We start from the raw sequence: 23411 nt of genomic DNA on the forward strand, positions 1-23411 counted from the left end.
GACACTTGTCCTCTCTTCCTGTGGTCTTTAAAGGCAGGATGGAGTCTTATGTTGTTTGAGTAACGTACTCTTTGACTTAAAAATAGGTTGATGGATATGATAATTCCTTCAAGATGTCTTTAAGCCTTAAGAGTCTTAATATTTACTTGGGGCGTGACATTTATGAGAAACTAAATAGTGTTAACGGGGGATGTCATTTTTCTGGGGTAATTCAGAATTCGAAAGGAGATACTCGGCATTAAGTAGGAAATGAGAGAGCCAGCTAAATTTTATTCCTCCTTATCTCTGGGTTCTTTTGGTTATAGTAGGATTGCAATGAGAAACAATTTAATTAAAGACTGAATCAGTGTTAATTCTTTTAGAAGACTTTACTATTTGTTCTAGTTTTCATGACACTTGTATTATGTAAAAAGATTATATGCTATACCCAATTCATACCTTTTATTAATTGAACTAATCTTTTGCCACATGTTAATTAGCTTAAGTATATTAAACACCTGTTATATTTCAGTACCAAATGAAATAGCAAACCTACATTTCGGTATTTTGCAGAGCCAGTGTAGAAAAATACCATATATTGATAGGATCGAGTCTTTGGTCTTCACCCCATTCTTCATGTTGCAGTGGTGGGCAGGGGTGGTACTGAATCTATCCAGGTATCACCCAAGAGGTTTGAAATTCAGAGTCTGTGATGGATTTAGGCTTTTGGCTTTCTTTCTTGTCTGTGTATTTACTCTCTGTGAGAATTGCTACCGCCTAGCTGAAGTATACAGTGTTTAAGTTTAGGGAACTTTTTTTTCATGTTTCGTGTCTCCTTTCCTGTAGGTGGGCCCATGTCATGTGTGCTGTTGCGGTCCCAGAAGTTCGATTCACTAATGTCCCAGAAAGGACACAGATAGATGTAGGCAGAATACCTTTACAGAGGTTAAAATTGGTGAGTGGCAAAGCTTCTTTTTTACCTCCTAAATCAGCATTAATTTCAAGTTCTGAATATTTCTTTTAATGTCACATTCTCAAGATAATTTTTCTCTTAGCTTCATTTCATTATTCTACCCTTTTTTTCCTTTAGCCTAAATTTACTTATTTGTACATATTCTCTTCCTATTTTATTGTAAGTATGATATAACCTTCCTCAGTTCCGCTTGAAATTAGGCAAAGGGATACTACTTTTTCTGGGTTAGTGTGAATTTTCAAACCTTAGGCTGTCTGGTGTGGTTTGTTAGTAATATACCTGAACTATCTATCTCTATTTAGATTGTTTAGTTTTTCTCTCTTGCCTCTCTTTGGTTGGTCTTCACTTAGCAAATTCACCTAACCTGATTTCATTATCTCTTCACTAAGAGATTTGTAGAGAAATAGAAAAATTTTTATTATTACCAAGGGATTTTTTTCATTTATGAATAGATACAAGTCATTTAATTTGCCAAACTCTTTGGCTGATTATCTTCTGACTGGTTTAGAAACTTTCATAAAAATCTTCCTACTCGTTCTCCTTGTTAAGAATATTTTTCATTCCAAGGATAGCCTTTCATTCCTCAACACTGGAGTTCTGTTAAAGTGTGAGCCAAGAAAGCATTACTTTAGGCCCTTAAATTTCATATTTAATGATAATTTTCTCTAACATTACATTGCATGATTTTAAAATACTGTAGTATGTCTTACATGTGGACTTAATTCCCTAGAATTTCTTCAGTACTTCTTATTTTTAACTTGAGGTCTTTCCACTATAGAATATTTTGAGCACTGTAGCTATAACTTCCTACCCAACTATTAACTTGTTACCAGTCTCTTCCCCATCAGGGAGCTGGGCATATTGTCTCTAGACCTCTGTCACAGGCACTTAGAATCTAGTCTTTCATTCTCAGAGAAGGGAAAGTATGCACTGTTTTTTTCCGTTATAGCTGCATCAAGAATTTCATATTGCTAGAAAATATGTGGTCCTTTATGGACCTGATGATTGTCATTGGCAGGTGTGGGTGGTAGCACCAGGATGCTCAGGATGCGAAGTTTTGTGAATGAAATGGGTCATTTAAATGGCCCTTCAAAGCTCACAGTGATTCAGAAGAGTGTAAAAAGTTCTTCAGCTCCAGGACTTCCATAGGAAAGTTTGAAATCTTGTATCTTGGTCACCAGTTAAAAAAAAACCACACACATTCCAATGAGAAACAAAAAACATTTGCCAGAATTAGGACTATGAGGTAGGGTATTTTAAAAATGTTGAGTTCATCACATGTTGAAGAATTTAATGGTTAGCATGACAAATATTAACAAATGTCTTACATTTTAATTTTTCTCCAATTTACAAGTAGTATGTATTTGCAAAGATTCCAACACTGCGTTTAACAATCATCTTTGGTTCTCTATCCTGGAAGATGACTTCTGTTAACCAGTTTAATGCTCTTGACACTTTCCTTTAAGGAACTATATCCTGGCTAATCTAGTACATGAATGCTGATTTATTGTTACTCACACCAGTCCCAAAGGGGTTATAAGGGAACAGCAGGGAAGGACAACATGGGATCATTTCCATGCCATTCAGAAAGTTATATTTAGAAATTTGACGTCTAAAGTGGCCAAGCTTACTGTTTTCTTCTCATTGCTATGCCTCACCTTGATTGTGTATATCACATACTCTTTACAGAATGTTTTACATCCTGAAACAATTGATAACTTGAAAAGCGTATGTTTTGACTGAATTTAAGATCATCTAAAGTCTACTTCTAATGGCAGTGTAGAGCTGTTTATTGACTTATTTGGGTGAAATTAGCAGGCTATAGATCAGATTTTTTTCTGTTTTTGATAGTTTTATATGCATAGAGAGTTTCTTGGTATTTATCAAGTGGTACTTATCAAAATGCTCACAGTGGTTAAGTGGGGAAATACAAGGAGAAACTACATTTTGGGGAAAAAAATCACTAAAAAATTCTGTTACAGTTTGAAAGTGGGCAACAACCAAAAGTCTAGATGACTTTTTTATCAAGAATTGTCAAGCAAGCACCATCACTGTGGTGAGTCTCCCATTGCATAGCATCTGTGCACCAGTCTTTCTCACTTAGTGATCAGACTCAGATGGGCTGGCTTTGAATAACAAAACTTACACATGATCACTTGTGTGTGGCATGGGATATACCCTTCCAGGGAATGGGATGCCCTGCCCTATATGTGCAGAGGGTATGCTTTCCTGACATTAGCAATCTTTTAAAGTTTAAGTAATCTGTTGGTACATGGCCGTTAGAAGTTAGTATCAGTTTATTTCACCAAACCATTATTAACCTTACCTTGCCAGGTACTTGGTGTACATTTTCAAATAAGACATTTGTTCCTGTCTTTTAGCATCTTACAGTCTAGATGGGCTTTCTCAACTTTGGCTCTATTGACCTTTTAGACAATTTTTTGTTCGGGTGACTGTCCTGTGCATTGTAGATTGGAGCATCCCAGACCAAACAGACAATGCTAGATACTTTTGGGAGGCAGTATCATTCCCATTTGAGAACCTACCCACTGGTCTATAGGGAAGACATACACATAAAGAGGAAATTTTAACTTCTGTCATTTTCAGACAGACTATCTTGGTTGAAAGAAGTAAGTTGGAGACTGAGAGAATAGAAATTCTTAATTGTTTTTAAAAACAATCCTAGAGAATTTTTTTTGGCAAATTGAATTTGTCAACCAAGTAATGAAATTTGGCAACATATATGTATATTTACTACTGTATAATTATTACATAATCTGATTATTTTAACACTACTTATTCTTACAAAAATTGAACAACTTTGAATAGTAATCAAGTGATGTGTATGTGTGTGTGCACACGTGGTAATTTTGAGTAAATATTTATGGAATAAAAGGCAGCAAATTGCTATTTATTATTTCTGCTTCTGACTTAAAATTATTGTGGCTGGAGGGTTGGATCACACAATACCAATGGCTTCTGCCTTTATATGGTTTCCTCTTTAAAAGTTGTGGTGGTAAGCTTATGCACAAATCTCTGTAAGCTGCTCCAAAGCAAGCACTGACCCTGGAACAGCAGCAAGGGGGACTCTGAGCCTCTCCCCAGTGCCCACTAGGTGGTGCTGCTGTACCACCTCCCTAACAAGTGCCTAATCGGAGTCCTGCCCACATTTGTAGAGGTGTGTGTGTGTGTGTGTGTGTGTGTGTGTGTGTGTGTGTGTGTGTGAGAGAGAGAGAGAGAGAGAGAGAGAGAGAGAGAGACGGAGAGATGGAGAGATGGCACCAGGAAAGGGAAAATGCTACTGGCTGTGCATTCAAAGTGCTGAATTCCAGAGGGCAGTTTTTTAGTTCAGTTTTCATTTAGCCATATGAAAAGAACAGCTTTCCCTTGGGGCAAGTTAGTGTTTTTCTGTATAAGTAAGAAGCAACACTAGTTAACACCCAGTAACTGCAAGAGGCTTAAAGAACAGCTGATGGCAAACATAAGTTTAAAATGTCTTCTGAAGTATATTTAAAAAAAAAATGATCATTATTATTAGTCTTTCTAGAACATGGAATACTGGAATTTATGCAGAAGTATTTGAATGTTTTGGTAATACTATTGTTAGTCTTTTATTTATTCATTGGTTCAACTTGCAGCTTTTGAAATACCTCTCTGTACAATTATTTGTGTAGGAAGATTTTTTTTTTTTTTTTGCAGAGGATATAAGAAGATTTGTTTACTTTAGTAGATTTTCCCTCTTATTTATAATGACCATTTTTTAAAAAAGAGGCAGCAAATGGAAAACAACTTTTTCAATGCTCATCAGTGGATTATGTTGATACTAAAATGGTGTGTGTTTTTATGAAGAACCTTTATCTCATCCAGCTACCTTGTTTGGTAACATCACAGGTGTGGTCTCTGCTCATTAGATAATTAAATGAACAGCAATGATGACACTAGACTTCTTTTGAAGACAATGTATTTCATTTTATGTGGTTGATAATTTTAAATACCTTCTCCACTCTCCAGTGAACATCAGAGCATTGTTGCCTGGTAGGACAAAGGATGAGGAGGATGCTGAAGACATTCCTACCCCTACTTGATCGGTGTGCTCAGGGATAGCCAGGCTAGGGGTTTGTTTGAAGTCACAGGCCATCGATGGGTATGCCTGAAGACAAAAAAGAAAACAACTGACTCCACGTCATACAGATTTTAGAATTTACTCAGTCATTTCCTTATCTCAATTCCTTCCATTTGTTCCAATTGTTTTCTCTACTAATATAATTGGTTAGCCATGGTCATAATTAAATCTTTGGAAGAGGAGCAAAATTGGGCAAAGATGAGAATACAAGAAAAGGAAATAGAGATAAAACACATATGAAGTTAGAATGTCTTTTTTTTAACTTTTCACGATGGAAAAAATATAGGTAAAAATTACCGGGAAGAAGAGTTAAGAACAGAAATTTAGAGAGGACAAACAATATATTCTTTTTATAGTAGAATCACACAGAAGACAGCAGTATTATCTGCTGAAATAATCTTCAGTATCAGTGTTATCTTTTGGAAGCAGATCACCAAAAAATCTTCAAATTCGATTATAAAATTTAAGGGAAGAACATTTTAAGAACCTAACAAAAGGAGTAAAACAGCATGAAGTTCTGGTATTTGTTACATACTTACCATGAATGTCTATTACATATATCGATCACTTCTTGAAGGTTAAATTAATTAAATATCTGTGGAATTGATATAAATAAAACAGCAAGGCAGGTTTGGATTCTAAGAAATCTTGGGAAATCATAGCAGACCTTCGATGCAGCCATTAGTTTAAAATTTTCTTCCTATTTGGAGCGAAAGTTCTCAAATAGAAATGTTCTAAGAATATTTAAATATTAAATTGCATGTATCAAAGCAAATGATGTTTATCTTGATTGCTGTCATTGCATAAAAACCTTGGTTGTTTGTTGACCACACATTCATCCTTACAGTAGCATAGCACCGTGCCTTTGGTTTCTATGTGTGTGGACATTCCTAAGATTTTTACATTTGAAATCCTATTTTTGCAACCAAATAGAGGGAGAAATGCATTTTAGAATAGCTGAAGTTGCCCCCAGGCCTTTAATGACCTCCAATGTGTATTTGATGAGTGAACCAAGCACAGGCACAAGTGTTCTCTGAGTGAAGAACATTATTTTGAAAAAGAATTTACACTGCAATGATGACTGAGCTACAAGCCTTTCAGTATCTGGCTGAGACCAACTATTCTGCTTAGAAGCCTCTATACACTTTAAAATTTGTACCTGAAGGCAAATAATAGTGAACTTGAAAGCCAGAGATTATAGTTTTGAAAGGTACATCAATTCTGAAAATAGAGCGGTTTCACTGTGGTATTCCAGCTGAAAAGTTGAATCAAGGGGAACAAATACATCCAGGCTTCCTATTTCTTAGGATAAGGCACTTACTCTCTTGCTTACTGGCTCATGTTATCAGATGTATTGAATACTAAAAATAGAATTACGGAGAGATAGAGATGGGGTCTTCCTCACAGGTAAGATCGCCCTCAGCCCTGTTTGGTTAATGTTACAGCAATGTTAGAGATCAGCTTCGCTTCCTTCTAGAGGACTCACGGGTGTGTTTGACAGAGCCTCTGTTAATGCATTTTGGGAAATACGAAGACATAATTGATTATATTATATCACTTTAAAAGAAAAAAGTAGCGTTGTAAAGGCAATCAAAAAACGTCATTATGTTCCACATTAACACATGTACTGTTTTATTCACATGTTCAGTTATTTTTAAAGACAAAGAGGAATTATAAGAAAATACTAAACATTGACCATGATGAGTGACTTTATTATTTAAATGCTGTTGAGGAAAAATTTGCTCTTAATAAAGTGAACTACCGAAGGAGGAATAAGTTATACTACAAATGAAATAATTGTGTAGTGTGTAGGGTCCAATTATTTATAAAATTCAGTATGAAATTTATATCATTAAGACCGTTCTTCAGAATTTCAACATATATTGTGTCATCAACTTTGTAAGATTTTTAAATAAGTTTAGTGTAAAAAAAAATGTATATTAGTAGCTGTATAGTACTTAACTGTCAGAATGATTTGCTACAGGGACTAGATCCTATTGCAAGCTGTCAAATTTGTATATTGCTGTAATACCAAACCATAAAATCTTTTGAGTAAAATGGAAAATGTCAGATAGGCATGACTACAAATAATATACTTTCTGAAGGCTGTAGACATCTATAGGAGAATATGTGTAAATGCATGAAATGTTATCTTGTTACTATGGATTTTCTTTATCTGCTGAAAGAAAACTCTGAGGCAAAAGGAAATTGATTGGAATCTTTAAATTTTTAGTTTTGAACTCATTTTTCTTGGGGACTAATTTTTAAAACATTATTAGATAAGTAGGACTTCATATAATTCATGATTCAAGAATATTGTAAGAGAGTAATCTTACTTTTTAGCTTGCGTTGCTGAATGGTTCATTTTTTTCTGATCTTGTCTGTGTGAGTAGTGATTACTGACAGATCTTTTAATTGAATTAGTGAGCTGGGGTTGGGGTTCCAGAGATGGGATCACCCCCTTCACTCCAACATTGACTGGGCCAATTCCGACAAACACATGCCAAACTGAGGCAGCTGCTAGATGGCTCTAAACAATCTATAGGGTTTTGCTTGGTCAGCAGTGAATGACAGAAGAGAGGTTATAGTTTTTGAAAGGTATAGTCATTATTGTAAAATAGTGGATTCATTATTATTTGTTGTTCTAGTATTTTAGTATTAATTAGGTTGTTTTTTCCCTCAAAAGGGCATTCTTAAAAATCCACAAAAATAAGTTATTTAATTTATGACTGTGGTATATTTTAGGCATGTTTTCTGAATTTGGTGATGCCCTTTTCTAATATGAGCTCATACATACAGGTATCAGCACAGTCTTAGCCAGCCACAGTTTCGACTTATTGATTTAAATATGAAAGGGTCTTAGCATTCATCTGCATTACTGTTTGGATCATGCAATTCTAAGTCTCTGTTACATTGAGATTAAGACTGTTTGAGTCCAGTGTCCTCCACTTAGGCAAGCTTGCCATGCAGATTAATCTCTCTTCACCTCATCTATAAACTGGGGTGGTTGTGAGGATGAAGTAAGAAAGTGAAGGGCCTGGAATACATTTGCCTTCAAAGTAGGTCATTGCTTATGGCTAATGATTCATAAATCTCCATGAGCTGCCTTTTGACCAATCAGGAACAGAGCAGATAAATATTTCTACTCCAGAGGGAGTAGGTTCCTAGTGCTCTCTCATATGTTTATTCATTCATTTGTTCAATAAATATTTATTTAGGATTTGCTATGTGGTTAGGTGATAGATTTTATTTCATTTCTGTTTTTATAGATATTACAGAGTAATGGAAGTTACTGAACATCAGGCAAGCAATTGCAAAGCAGTATGTAAGGATCTATTGTAGTAAAAATTTGGAATGCAGTGAAGGACCTTACTAGATTTGAGGTATTAGGGTTGGTAATATAGAGGTGGAGAAAAGCTTCCTAGAAGAAGCAATGCCTAATAATGCTTAATCTGAGACCTGAAAGATGAGAAGAGCTAGCTGGAGGAGGGGTCAGTATGCTTAGTAACCTGGAAGTGGCAGGAAATTGTGAAGTCTAGGAAATGAAATTTTGGTAGGGCTGGAGCATGAAGTATGAAGAGGGAAGGATGAGTCTTGAGGAGAAGAAGCCTCAGATGAGCTAGAACTGTGTGGTCCAGCGTGTAGCCACTGGCCACTTGTGGCTGTTGAGTGCGTGGAATGTGGTTAGTGTTATTGAAGAACTGAATTTAAACAATTTTGGAGCTTTTCTTGTTCTCATTCACATCCACACGCCAGCCAGTCCAGCTGATCCTCCAGAATTTTAGGCCCAACCACAGATATTGAGCAACAGCATGCAAGGGCTGTGTATCTAGCCCCGAAATATGCCTCTGTTGCACAGCGCTCACAGCGGTTCTGCTTCTCTAAGTGAACCCTGACTTAGACACCTCCCAATTAATTTCCACTCCTCTTATGTAGCTTGAAGCAGGTGGGCTAAGGGCTAATGTTGGCAGGAACTATATTTTCACTCTCCCCTTTTATTTTAAATTTTATTTAATTTTAAATAAGCTGAATTTAAAAACTGGAGGCAGCATAAACACATGAAACACAACTATAGTTTTGGTAGGTGCACATTTCAAACACCCTTGAAAATTTAGTATCATAATTGAGATGTGCTATAAGTGCAAATACACAGCAGATTTCAAAGACTTAGTATGAAAAAAAGAATGTGAAATATCTCATTAATTTTTATATTGGTTACATGTCAAAATGATAATGTTTTGGATTTCTTGAGTTAAATAAGATATATTCTTAAAATTAATTTCACCTGATTCTTCCTTCCTCCCTTCCTTCCTTCCTCCCTTCTCTCCTTCCTTCCTTCCTCCTTTTCCTTCCTTCTCTCTTTCCTTCCTTCGTTCCTCCCTTTCCTTCCTTCCTTCTTTCTTCCCTCCAGATTTTATTTATTCACTTGAGAGAGAGAGAGAGAGAGAGATAGCAAGCAAGCACGAGTAAGGGGGGAGAGGTAGAGGCAGAGAGAGAAGCAGACTCTCCACTTAGCAGGGAGCCTGACGTGGGCTCGATCCCAGGACCTGGAGATCATGATCTGAGCTGAAGGCAGATGCTTAACCATCTGAGCCACCCAGGCACCCCGATTCTTTTTTATTATAAAATATATGTAACATAAACTTTTCATTTAAATCATTTTTAGGTGTATAATTCTGTGGCATTAAATGTATTTACATCTCACACCCCTGTATCTTTAGAACTTTTTCATCTTTCTAAACTAAGCTTACTCATTGAACAATAATTTCCCATTCTTTCCTCTCTCATCTGTTTTTTAATGTTGCTCCTAAAATATTAAAAATTGCATATGTGGCTTATATTATATTTCTAGTGGACAGTGCTATTCTAGAGGATTTTGTACTTTATTCTGAACACACCAGAGAGCCTTTAATGTGCGTTATGAAGTGAAATAGTATGATCATAGTCATATTTCAGAAGGGTGTTTTGCTTCTGGTGTGGAGAATGTATTCAAGAGAGCAGGCCTGGAGTTTCAGTAATCATGTGATAGATGATTTTGGCATGACTGGGGATGGAGAGAAGTAAACTGATCAGAGGTAGGGTAAGCTAGGTGTGGAGGAAGCTGGGGTTCTGGCTAAGTAGCTTGGGTAGTGGTCATGCTATGCATAGGGCTTATCATCACTGGAAGGAGCACAGAGTTTAGGGGAAAGTACATATTGCACATACTTAATCTGAGGTCCTTGTGGTTCATCTGGTGTGGCTCAGGAGAGAGATGTGCCAGAATCCTACTTCTTATGGGTATATAGCTATTTAACAGCTTGCTCTTAGATTGTTAGGGCTAGAGACATGTGACAGTAACTATTACTGGTCAGTAATTCAGGGGTAGTGAACAACTGTGCTTTGTCTGGATGCGCATTTGGTTTGTAATAATATGTATCTGGCACTCCAAACTCTTGTTTGAAGTGTAATAGTCAAGCAAGATGGTGTCAGCCCCAGAAGTTTCATTTATGTTCTGTCTTAGAGCAAAGAGAAGAAATACATTGAAAATGAAAACAAAACCTATAGAAATGAAATAGTCTGATTTGCAAAAAGATGAACAAGAAAGAGTGTAGTGTTCTCATGAAAGATAAATGTGTCCTGCAACCAGTAGAAACAGTCTGCTCGGGGATGTTGTTGCCAAGACGTGTGGCCACAATATGAAAAAGGATTTGCCGTAAAAATCATATGGGGTTGCTCAAACACATGAAAAGGTATTCATTTCAGGTTTGCTTTTTGTTATAATTTCAGTTTAATTTTAGTTTAAAATAATCTTTTCACTAATATTTTTGAGATAAAACTGCCTTTAGAATAAAATTTTAAATCGTGAATTTTTTCATTCAGAATATAAAATACATTCCATCTTTCTTTATTTTTATTTTTTTTTAAGATTTTATTTATTTGACAGAGAGAGACACAGTGAAAGAAGGAACACAAGCAGGGGGAGTGGGAGAGGGAGAAGCAGGCTTCCCGCGGAGCAGAGAGCCCTATGTGGGACTCGATCCCAGGACCCTGGGACCATGACCTGAGCCAAAGGCAGACGCTTAACGACTGAGCCACCCAGGTGCCCTTCCATCTTTCTTTAAGAACAAAATATTTTACTTTAGATAAATGAAAAAAGTAGTCAAATAAATTGACCACTTTTCCTTATAGGAATAGTGCTTAAGGTTAATTAACACTTAAACATTATTTTCCTAGAGCCATCTGTTGCTCCTAATTGATTTAAAAATTCATCGGTTTTAAAACACATTTTCTCTATAGACAAAGCAAAAAAATATTGTGAAATCTTTTCACTAAATAGCAGATATTTTTCGGTAAGAAGAATCGTGACACTCTGGCAAATGTATAATTTTAATAGACTAATGAGCTTTCTGACCAGAGCCAAGTGAGCCTCGTCTGATTTTTACAGTGATAAATTGACTATGTCAAAATTTGCAATCTAGACTGCTGAAATATTTTACTATGAAAGTTTAATTCTCATTTTTTATTTATGAAAGCAGGGGTAGTGTCACACTAGCTTATAATATGCTGGTCATTTGGTATGATTTATTTCAATGAGTGTCACTTGTTGATGTGTTTAGTGATTGTTGACCTATATTTAATTCTAAAACTCTAAATGGCGTGAAATGTAATGTCAGCTGCTATAGTTAAAAAAACCAAAAAAAAAAAACAAATCATGACCCACAGATCTATTCAGTTATCTTTTCTTAGTTTTAATGATGTCACAGCTTTATATTTGACAGCTCTTGATTTGGGGGCAATGGAAGAATAACAGATTTCTTTACTGTTATGAGAATCTACTTAGAATAATTTCTACTACAAAGCATATCTTGAAATATAATAAAATTGTCTTTTATTAATAATTTGGGAATTCCAGCCTGTCATTTTCAAGGTTTTGAGGAAAATTGTGGAATAAAGAGTTTTTTTTTCATTCATTTATCAATCTTTTAGTCAATAAATATGTATGGAACTGATCATACATAACATTTGGTGCTCCATGACAGGGTGCATAAGATGGATAGAGTCATTACTCTTTTGGGGTTTACATTCTGGAAGGATTTAGATGTAGAACTTCCAAGGATGTGGTTTGTTCTTTGGGTCATTTTGAAAGGCAGAAGGGAAGGGCTAGAGTAGAGCATTCATCTAAGGCATTTCTTTCAAAGAGATTGAAATAGGCTCTTCTGTTTTCTAATGTCAGGGTGTTTATCTCGTGTAGATAATTTCTAACAAATAGATAAAAATATTAAAAATATACATCTTTCAGATATGAAATTAGTTTGAGATCACTTTAGAAATAATAAACATCTTTAAAAACATAATTTTAAAATAGTGGTTTATTAACAAAATTTGAAATTAGTCATAGCTCACAATACAATGCAATATGAATAATAAAACATTCATAATAATGAAAAAGTATTTATAATATGTACTGTTTCAAATACCACCATGTCTTGGAGTTGTTGTTTTTTAAAGAATTGAGGGATTTTGTTGTTCTTTTATATTGCACAGTAAAAGGCATGAACTCAGTACTGCTGTAGAAATTTGCTTTAAAATTTCTCTAGGAAGAGGCCGTTCAGAGAGAACTATCCTTTGGTATTACCCCTTTCTTATGTTTCTCAAAGCAATTCATAAATATTTTTCAAATAATAATTTTAGTTGGCAGGTCAGCTTAGAACTAAGAGGGGGATTAATGACCCAAATGTTTTTAGACACACAAAAAATTTTTTAATACTTCTAACTCATAAGTACTGTTTCTCTAAGAATCCTTTTTTATAAGGTGAAAACGAAGAAGCCAACAACATGAAAATCACTCCTTTACCTGGCAGGCCCAGCAGTTAATATATGTGCATTTTCAGGCTTCTCAATTTGATGGGGGCAATCATCATTTAATTTCAAAATTCCATTTATCTTAGTGATAGCCTTAGAACTATTGAGTCTTCTTTTCCTGTCTGTGACAGCATTGCTGCATCTCTGCTCTTCGCCACACGCTGATTTGGGGGTCCCTGCCCCGTAGCTACAGCACACGACACCACGGCAGGGTACATTCTGCATAGATAAGGCATGACAGCCTTTTAACCTCAGCTTGCTGTGCATGCAGAGGGCGACGGCCCACCTGCACTGGGGAAAGCAAACAAGCAAGCATGATGTGTTCATCCTTAATCACATTCTGTTTCTCTCAGAGATGTTTCAAGAAAATGACAGCTCAGAGTTCAGGTTATCAGCCTGAGACACACAAGGTGCAGGGCATCTCCATAGCCGTTAAGGCTAAACTGTACCATTTAACTTTGATTTTTTTATTTAATGTTAGAATTTTAATATATAGATCATGTATGGCTCTTGGTCCTTACTTTAAGGACTTCTTGTTTTAGTTATAAAAGTAATGTATGTTTCTCATCGAAGATTAAAAAAAAAAAACCTAAGTGTATAAAATACACAAATGAAGGTCATCTTCAGCTCCGTGGCACTCCACAGAACTGATCATGTTTCCGATATTGAAGTAATGATTCTTGGCTTTTTTCTATGGAGAAAACAGCCTGGAAGGATGCAGCATTTTACCATCCTGTGTTATAATTAAGAGTGTATTTCAATAGCATACTATATATATGATAGTCATATAGAGAGAGAGTCCCAAGTAGACTCCACATTGAGTGCAGAGCCCTATGCAGGGCTTGATCCCATGACCCTGAGATCATGACCTGAGCTGAAACCTAGAGTCGGCCGCCCAACTGACCGCATCACCCAAGTGCCCCGAAATTTCATTTCTTTTAGGTAAATTCCTAGGAATAGGATTGCTGGGCAGGATGGTGAATTGCATGTTTAACTTAATTTGCCAGACTGTTCTCCAGCATATATATGATAGTCAAACATATGCATGTAAACCTGTTTTATAAAAATGTAGTTGTTTTGGGGCACCTGGGTGGCTCAGTCGTTAAGCGTCTGCCTTCGGCTCAGGTCATGATCCCAGCGTCCTGGGATCGAGCCCCGCATCGGGCTCCCTGCTCAGCGGGAAGCCTGCTTCTCCCTCTCCCACTCCCCCTGCTTGTGTTCCCTCTCTCGCTGTCTCTCTCTGTCAAATAAATAAATAAAATCTTAAAAAAAAAATGTAGTTGTTTTATAAAAATGCCAATCTTAAAGGTAGTTGTGTTTTTCCTTTCCTGTGGTCTTTGAACCTACCAGTATTCCTAACATTTCACATGCCTTTGCTTATCTCACCCATTTTGAAATTTTTCAGACTGCATTTTTGAAGGTTTTTTTTTTTTTTAAATAGAATTCAATTACCTGAATTACTCTAAAGGTAGTGCTGACTGGTCCTCGTGAGAATTGGAACACATTTTCTCATACATAAAACATTAAAAATGATTAAGTACCAGTAAAATTTGCACATGTTTAACTTTTTAAAAGAAACTTTTTATTTTTAAATAATTACAGATTCACAGGAAGTTGTAAAGATGGTATATTCTTCTGTGCCCTTCTTGCACTGTCCTTCTTTGCTTACATCTTATGTAATTATAATACAGTATCAAAACCAGGAAATTGATATGTGTATATAGTCCTGTTTAGGTTTATCATGTTTATAGCTATAACTTTATTACAAGGAAATGTAGTTCTCTGGAAATGGTTAAAAGGAAGATCAAACAAAAATATTAGCAGTGTATTGTGGCTTATAGCATATGTGAAAGTAAAAATAACTCTTGACACTTGACATAAAACCCTATAAAAATTGTACAAAAATTTGATCTTATACTTCACCAGAGGACAAATAATGGATAGCACCTAAGAACATGACAAGATGCTTAATGTCCTTATCCATTAGGTAAAGCAAGTAAAACCACAATGCGATGCCACTACCTCTCTGTGAAATAGTTAAAATCAATATAACTCACAATACCAAGGGGTGATGGCAATGTGTAGCAACTAGCACAGTTTTACATTGCTGGTGTGAATGCAAAATGGTACAGCGATGCTGGAAAAAAGTCTGGCAAATTCAGCTAAACATGCAATTTACCATGCTGCCCAGCAATCCCACTTTTAGGAATTTACCTAAAAGAAATGAAATTTTCGGGCACATGGGTGGCTGACTCTAGGTTTTGGCTCAGGTCATGATCTCAGGATTGTGGGATCAAGCCCTGCATTGGGATCTGCGCTCAGCACAGTCTGCTTGGGACTCTCTCTCCCTCTCCCTCTCCCTCTGCCCCTCCCCCCTTCTTGTGCTCACGCACTTGCTCTCTCAAAAATAAATAAATCTAAAAAAAAAAGGAAATGAAATTTTATATTCACACATTTATAGTGGCTTTATTCATAATCATCAAAATCTGGAAACAGCCCAAAGGTTTTCAACTGGTGAATGAATTAACAAACCATGATATATCCATACAATGTAATACCACTCAGCACTAAAAAGAAACAAACTACTGATACTATCAACGTGGATGAATCTTAAATGCAGCATGCTAAGTGAAAGAAACCTGACTCAAAGGCTCCATACTGTATAATTCCATTTATATTACATTCTGGCAAAAAAAAAAAAAAAAAATCCAAAGCAAAACAAAACAACCCCCCACCACCCACACAACTATAAGGACAAAAAAACAGATTAGTGCAAAGACTGTACAGGGGTGGAGTGATTGACTACGGAAGGACCCAAGGGAATTTTTTATACTGGTAGAACTGCTGCATACCTTAATTGTGGTGGGTGTTGCATGACTGAATTGTTGCCTAGAAATTTACAGAAGTGTACACATGAAGGGTAAATTTTACTACAGTTAATTACATTGTAATTTAAAAATTGTGTGTAAAACTTTGCAAGGCCCATGGTGGGTGTTGACACCATTGTGATTTCTGTCCAGCGTTCTGAATGTCAAAATGAAGAAATTCAATGAGCATGAGTAAATGGCGGGAGTAACTATGACTTTTTTAAGGTAGCCTGCCTTGTCATCTAATTAATGATGTGCATGAATGGATAAATTAGATTCCCACTGTCCCTACCTACTGTCCGGTGAAGCCACAGCCAAGAATAAAAATTATGTGTAAAACTTTATTTTTAATATTACTAGATTGAAGATACTGAAGATAGAGCCTGGCTGGCTCAGTTGGAAGAGCATGCAACTCTTGATCTTGGGGTTGTAAGTTGTAAGTTCAAACCGTAAGGCATTAACCATGTAGGGTGTAGACATTACTTAAAAAAATAAAATCTTTGGGCGCCTGGGTGGCTCAGATGGTTAAGCGTCTGCCTTTGGCTCAGGTCGTGATCCCAGAGTCCTGGGATCGAGTCCTGCATTGGGCTCCCTGCTCCTTGGGAGCCTGCTTCTCCCTCTGCCTCTCTCTCTCTGTCTCTCATGAATAAATAAATAAAATCTTTAAAAAAAAATAAAATCTTTAAAAATATATATTACTAGATTGACAACAGAAATGACTAACAAAACTAACAACAACTCAGTAGCATAAGGAGAAGGAAAATGTGGCAAAGAAAAATAGGAGAGGAAATGAAAGAATGGAGAGGACAGCAGAAAGGGAAAGGTTTTGGGAAGTAAGAAGTAAAGTCCATGACTGCTCACGTCCCGCCCCAACTCAGTGTTTACTCTCCTTGACAACACTGGACTTTGTGGCTGGAACCTTCTGCTCAGAAGGCTTTTCACATTGATCTCCCTCCATTCAGAAAGTTCTCATCTCAGATAGTTATTTCCATAGCTAAAATCCTACTGCCAAAATCATTCATAAGAAAGGTATTAATCTTAGTTTCCACTGCTTCTTCAACATAATCATTATCTCATTGAGGAGTAAATGAAGTATTTGTTATGTTGGCACGTTGGCTGGCAGTGAATAAGTTTCAGTAACTAGGCCATCATGAATTTGATGGTGTCGACTCTTATTTAATAGGTGAGAAATCAGAGGTTTAAAGTGGTTATGTTATATAGGTAGAAATCGAAGAGCTGTGCTTAACCTGACCTCCTGACCCAAGTCCCCCATCCTTTGTGCTACTAGGCTATATTTACCACTGAGATAGGTAGCTCCTTGATCTTTTCAAAGGCTTAAAACAAGCACTGATGTGCTGAACTTAATTGTTTCCAGTATTTTTCATGAAAATGATCATCTCAGTTCAGGTATATGACCTGGTTTTTGTTTTATTTTGTTTTGTTTTCCATTTCAGAGGACATTAAATGTGCAGTACTATAAAATGATGTCTATGTTATTTAAGTCCTTGGGAGAAATAGGTTGCAAAAGAATTGGGAAAGTATTCTTAAATTAAGTTTAAAAATATTCTTACATAGTGCCATTAGCCTTGCAGGGCCCGTCAAACTCCAGTTCACTTTTGCCTGGTGTCAGATCTGTTGGAAAGCTTTGACAAACAGTTGGTATGTCAGAGACAGCTAAAAGCCTCAGAGAGGTGCATAGCACACGTAAATCTATCATCTAAATAAACTCCACTAGTGGCAGGTGTCTCAGAACTCTAACTCACAGTGATGTGGGCACATGGGTTTTGTTAACCAGAAACAGCATTTTAACATTGACAGCTTTTAAAAAGACAGTTCTACAGACAGGGATTTGCTATCTGAAAAACTGCAAACTAATCTTGCCCTCAAATGAAAAGATTGTACTGGAGCTCACTTTATAAAGAAGAGAGGGATGTCATTATTGGGTTTATTTCCTAACATCTGAATCTTTTACATATGTAAGCAATTTTTATATAAGCTGTTCTTGGAATTCAACCAGAATGAAAACTTTGGTTATAGAAAGTTATGTACAATTAAGATTTGACCACTTTGTTTTTATGCTTGTGAAGCCTAAAATACATTACTTCCTTTATGTTGAAAGAAAATGCAGATACTTTTAAAGCACTAAATTGACTACAAACATTTCATCTATCCACCCTCTGCAATTTTTATTATTTGTGAGTAACCCTAAAAGGCCAGATCCTTGTAGTTAGTAGTTTTGCTGGGTCTTTTGTGGCTACTGTATAAGGCATTAACCAGTGACCCCAGCTTTGACATGTGGACATAACCTTGTTGCTTCTGTCCATCAGAATACATGTTTTACATGGAAAAGTATGTGTTCTATGGGTTTTCATGAATTTGGGGGTTTATGGAGGTCTTGGGACATCTGACAATATCTTCTACTGTATATAGTGAATAGATGATTTCCACCCTTGAAAATGAAGGTCTTCTTTCTTTGCATTTGTGAGGCAATGAACAGAATACCCTCTTTTCAAGCAAAAGAAGGGATATGAAATAATTTCTCCCCAAATGGACCCCAGAAGAAAGCACCCCAGTTGTGATGGTGACATGATAGGCAGTGAGGAGATTATCAGTGAAACAATTCTGCATTTGGGTATTTTGCCAGGGCCCCCCAAAACAGATCCCAAAGCTTACTACCTCTTTGCATGTAATAAATTAGTTGTAATTCTGTTTATGCTGAGTTTTAAATGCCTTTTTTTTTTTTTTTTGAATTAACAAACCCGTATCATCAGTTTGATCTTACTCATCAGGAATGACAAGCTAGCTGGTGGAGAAAAGAGAGACCCCTTCTCTTGGACACTTTATTTATTTATTTATTTATTTATATATTTTTTAAAGATTTTATTTATTTATTTGAGAGAGAGACACACAGCGAGAGAGGGAACACAAGCAGGGGGAGTGGGAGAGGGAGAAGCAGGCTTCCCGCTGAGCAGGGAGCCCGATGCGGGGCTCGATCCCAGGACCCTGGGACCATGACCTGAGCCGAAGGCAGACGCTTAACGACTGAGCCACCCAGGAGTCCCGACTTTAGTTATTTTTAAAGATTTTTATTTAGGGGTTAAATTAGATCTTGGGTGCTATGATTTGTCTGGTTAGCATTCTTAAAACAAGTCAATCCTCACTTGTTCCCCCTCTCATGGAAAGAAACGGTAGCAGCATAGCTTGCGGGGGAAAAAACTGATAGCACATGTGTACCCTGCCCTTGGTACTTTGCCCAGTGCCATCACACACATCACCCTGTGGTCCTTGACATTTCTGTATCCATTCATTATTTCTGTTCTTCCTTTACCAGCCAGGCCCTGTTGTAGGCATCCTACTGTAATGAAATAACAGTAAAAACAACAACAAATTCCGCCCCCCCCCCCGCCAGAGTTTTTGCTTTCAGACCTTATGCTAGGCTTTATTCCAACCCATTTTTACTAGAAACAGATGATTTTAAGGAAATTGAGATATATGACAATTCTTTTATGATATACATGTAAGAAGTGGTTGAACTGGGATTAAATTCATCTGTATTGTTCTAAAGCTCTTGCTAAGTGCACTAATATTCACTAATGTGTAGCATATTCAAAAGCATGTGGGCTTTTGAAATTTATGATACATTGAATTTTTTAGGGTAGATTAGGAATCTAGACACTGGAAAACAAAAATAATACTGAAGCTCACTGTGGAAATGGCAGTTCAGTAGGAAGTGGAAAGTTGCATTGGCATGTGGCCCATCTTGTTACGATGCTGTTTCTCATCCTCGATGGGTGTAGCCAGCATCATCTCTAGGATGGGCACACAGCGGCCTGAGCTCTGCTTGAGTCAATCCGTGGATTTTTTTCTAAGATAGTATGTCACCTGTCATTTCTCCCTGGAATCTTAGGACTTTGTGCTCAGTTATTTAAGTTTTGTTTGTTGACCGACTGTGTGGATAAAGCTACTTCTTTTGACTTGTGTACTTTCCTATCCCAGAATCTCTCTTTCCTTTGGTAATTGAGTCCAACATATATGCTATTACAGCCCCAAAAATAATGATTGGAATCAAAATCTTTCCAAGGTACATGGAGTTAATGATTTTGGTACGTCCTGGGGTCACGCATTTTAATAGGAATCTCAGAAGTAGAGCTGTTAATACTGCAGCGTATCACATGCCCAGAGGCTTGTTTCCTGGGGAGTGCACTTTGTATCTTAGCCTGAATCCTGCCTTCCTGTAGCACATCAAAGCAACTGAACATATTTTGAGTTTTGGTGAAACCATCACTCATTCATCAAAGTTCTGTCTGGCAGATATATGTTTTTGTTTTGTTTATTTGAGTATAGTTGACACACAATGTTGTATTAGTTTCGGATGTACGGTATACTGACTCCACATCTCTACACATTCTGCTGTGCTCGCCCCAGGTGTAGCACCGTCTGTAACCACACAGTGTTGTCACAGCAGCACTGACTGTATCCCCTGTGCTGCGCCTTTTATTGCTGTCACTTACTCATTCCATAACTGGTAGCCTGTATCTCCCACTCCTGTTCACCCATTTTGCCCCCACTTGAGTAAAACATCAGTTTGTTCTCTGTATATATAGGTCTGATTCTGCTTTTTGTTTGTTTATTCATTTCTTTTGTTTTTTAGATTCCACATGTGCATGAAATCATACAGTGTTTGTCTTTCTCTGACTGATTTATTTCACTTAGCATAATACTCTCTAAGTCTATCCATGTTATTGCAAATGGCAAATCTCATTCTTTTTTATGGCTGAGTAATATTCCATTGCATGTATGTACCACATCTTCTTTATCCATTCATCTACTGGTGGACACAGGTAAATAATGCTACAGTAAACATATGGGTGCATATATCTTTTCAAATTAGTGTGTTCATTTTCTTTGGGTAAATACCTACTAGTGGAATTTTGGGCCATATGGTATTTCTGTGTTTGGTTTTTTGAGGAAATTCCATACTGTTTTCCACAGTGGCTTTGCCAATTTACATTACCACCAACAGTGCATGAGAGTTCCTTTTTCTCCACATCCTTGCCAACACTTGTTATTTCTTGTCTTTTTGATTTTAGCCATTCTGACAGAGTGAATTGATATCTCTTTGTGGTTTTGATTTGCATTTCCCTGGTGATTAGTGATTTTGAGCATCTTCTCATGTGTTTGTTGGCCATCTGTATGTCTTTTTTGGAAAAATGTCTATTCAGGTCCTCTGCTAATTTTTTAATTGGATTGTTTGGTTTTTTTGGTGTTGAGTTGTATATGTTCTTTACATATTTTGGATATTAACCCCTTATCAGATATATCATCTGCAAAAATCTTCTCCCATTCTGTAGGTTGCCTCTTAGTTTTGTTGATGGTTTCCTTTGATGTGCAAAATGTTTTTATTTTGATGTAGTCCCAATAATTTAGTTTTGCTTTTGTTTCCCTTGCCTGAGGAAACATATCTAGAAAAAAGTTGCTATGGCCGTTGTCAAAGAGGTTACTACCTGTGTTCTCTTTTAGGACTTTTATGGTTTCAGGTCTCATATTTAGATCCTTCTTCAATTTTGAGTTTATTTTTGTGTATAAACTGCATTTTGATGAGAAAAAAAGTTTAAGAGACATTAGATGTGCAGAATGTTCCTAGTTGGTTTTTTTTTTCTTAAATGAACAGTGAAAAGACTAAATGCCATATTGTGGTTGCCTCTGGGTGGCAGGTTATATTGGGTGATTTTTTTTTTAAAGATTTTATTTTTTTGCCCACGTGCATGCAAGAAAGAGAGAGAGAGAGAGAGATAACAGGAGTGGGGCAGAGGGAGAGGCAGAGGGAGAGGGAGAAGCAGACTCCCCTCTGAGCGGTGAGCCTGATGCGGGGCTCAATCCCAGGACCCCGGGATCATGACCTAAGTCAAAGGCAGACACTTAACCAGCTGAGCCACCCAGGTGCCCTGTATGTTGGGTGATTTTTTAAAAAATAATTTTAGATATACTTTCATGTAATTTGCAGTTTTTCTATAAGAAACTTTGTATTACTTATAAAATCAGAGGAAAAATGTAAAGTATAAAATTGGAGAAAATGTTATTTAAATACCTTGGCCTTTTATATGATTTTTTGTCTAATGACCTCAGTAGGAGGGATATGGGACAAACTGTAGTTGAGAGAGTGTCTACTGGTTTCTTCCCTTTGTTTTCAACACACTCTGAGTCTTTTTTTTTTTCCTTTCAATTCTGGACACATTTTTTTTCTTAGTAATGTGCACAATTCCATCTTCTTATTAATCGTTCCTTTCAACATGGAAGATTCCCTTTTGATGTCTTTGGTAGTAATTTTCAGGGAATCCTTGTTTTATTTGCTAGCTAAGACCAAGATCAGTATTTTTTATGATTTTCATTATCATCTGTCATTTAAAAAGTATGTAGCTTAATTAAATTGAATATAAATTACCTTCAGCGTTTTCTGGAGGTTCCATATCCCAAAAAATAACTTGAATTCAAAATGAAGTGAAATTTCTGTCTTTACTTACTGTGTTCTTAATATCTAGAAATTAGCCTATTCTTGTTTGTCAAACATAATTTACATGTGTGTTAGGAGTCCCCAAACTACCCCCTAAGTTGAATGATTCCCTGGGACTTGCTGTCACAAGACCCAGCACATAGTTGTGCTCACAGCTGTGAGTCCAGTGAAAAGACACAAAGCAAAGTCAGCCAAGCGGAAAGGTACTGGGGAGAAGGTCTGGAGGAACCAGGGCAAGCTTCCAGAGTCCTCTCCGCCATTCCTTACGGCCCTGGAACCACTTGTGATAATACCTGTGAAACGCTGCCAACCAGAGAAACTTGTTAGAGAATCGGGGCCCACAGTTTTTACTGGGGACTGATCACATACATAGACACCCTCTGCCTAGCATGTGCCAAAACTTCAGACTCCCAGAAGGGAAGCAGGCATTAACCATACTGTTTGTACAAACAGTACAGGCACAGTGAGTCATTCTTATGAGGGAATGGGCAGAGCTCGCCTGAAATTCAAGTTGTCAGACAACTGCCAGGGGCCAACCTTCTAAGCAGGATTTTCAATGAATAGCAGTCCCAGGCCTGCTGTGTGAGTTCCTTTCTACACAACATGTGATAAAAAGCTGGAAATACCCACTTACACCAAAAGCAAAATTGAATTTGCTAGAGTAAAGAATCGCCCCACTATGTGCATTAACCTCTATGAGAGTGACTTTGGACATCTTCCCCTTAGCTCATTTTTCACCTCTGTAAAGTGCACTGGTACTTGGCACTTTAGAATTCTGTGATCCTGGGGATGCCTGGGTGGTTGAGTCAGTTAAGCATCTGCCTTCGACTCGGGTCATGATCCCAGGCCTGCTTGCGCTCTCGCTCTCTCGCTCCTTCCTCTTTTTCTCTCTCTGTCAAATAAATAAATAAATAAATAAATAAATAAATAAATATCAATCTTTAAAAAAAAAAAAGAATTCTGTGATCCTGTATGTTTTCTAATACTTTATACATTAAGGACTGAAACTGGAGTCCACGTGCCATAGGGTTATATGAAGACTGTCTTAGAGGTCCAATGCAGTGATAGTTCTGAGAGAATTAAATACTTGTATGCACTCTCTTCGTATATTGATCT

The 23411-nt window shown here is 36.9% G+C and overlaps 1 protein-coding gene across 8 annotated transcripts in view; it reads left to right on the forward strand.

The window, feature by feature from the left end:
- Window positions 1-23411, forward strand: part of KDM4C (lysine demethylase 4C) — a 459189-nt gene that overhangs the window by 344644 nt on the left and 91134 nt on the right. For all 8 annotated transcript variants that reach the window (XR_013443953.1, XR_013443954.1, XM_078062213.1 and 5 more), the window contains one exon: window positions 826-934. Coding sequence is in view for 6 of the 8 variants with exons in the window: in XM_078062213.1 (XP_077918339.1) it covers window positions 826-934 (109 nt within the window). In the remaining 2 variants the exon portion in view is untranslated. The remainder of the gene's footprint in view (window positions 1-825; window positions 935-23411) is intronic.

Source organism: Halichoerus grypus, chromosome 14, assembly GCF_964656455.1.
Source record: "Halichoerus grypus chromosome 14, mHalGry1.hap1.1, whole genome shotgun sequence".
Taxonomy (NCBI): domain Eukaryota; kingdom Metazoa; phylum Chordata; class Mammalia; order Carnivora; family Phocidae; genus Halichoerus; species Halichoerus grypus.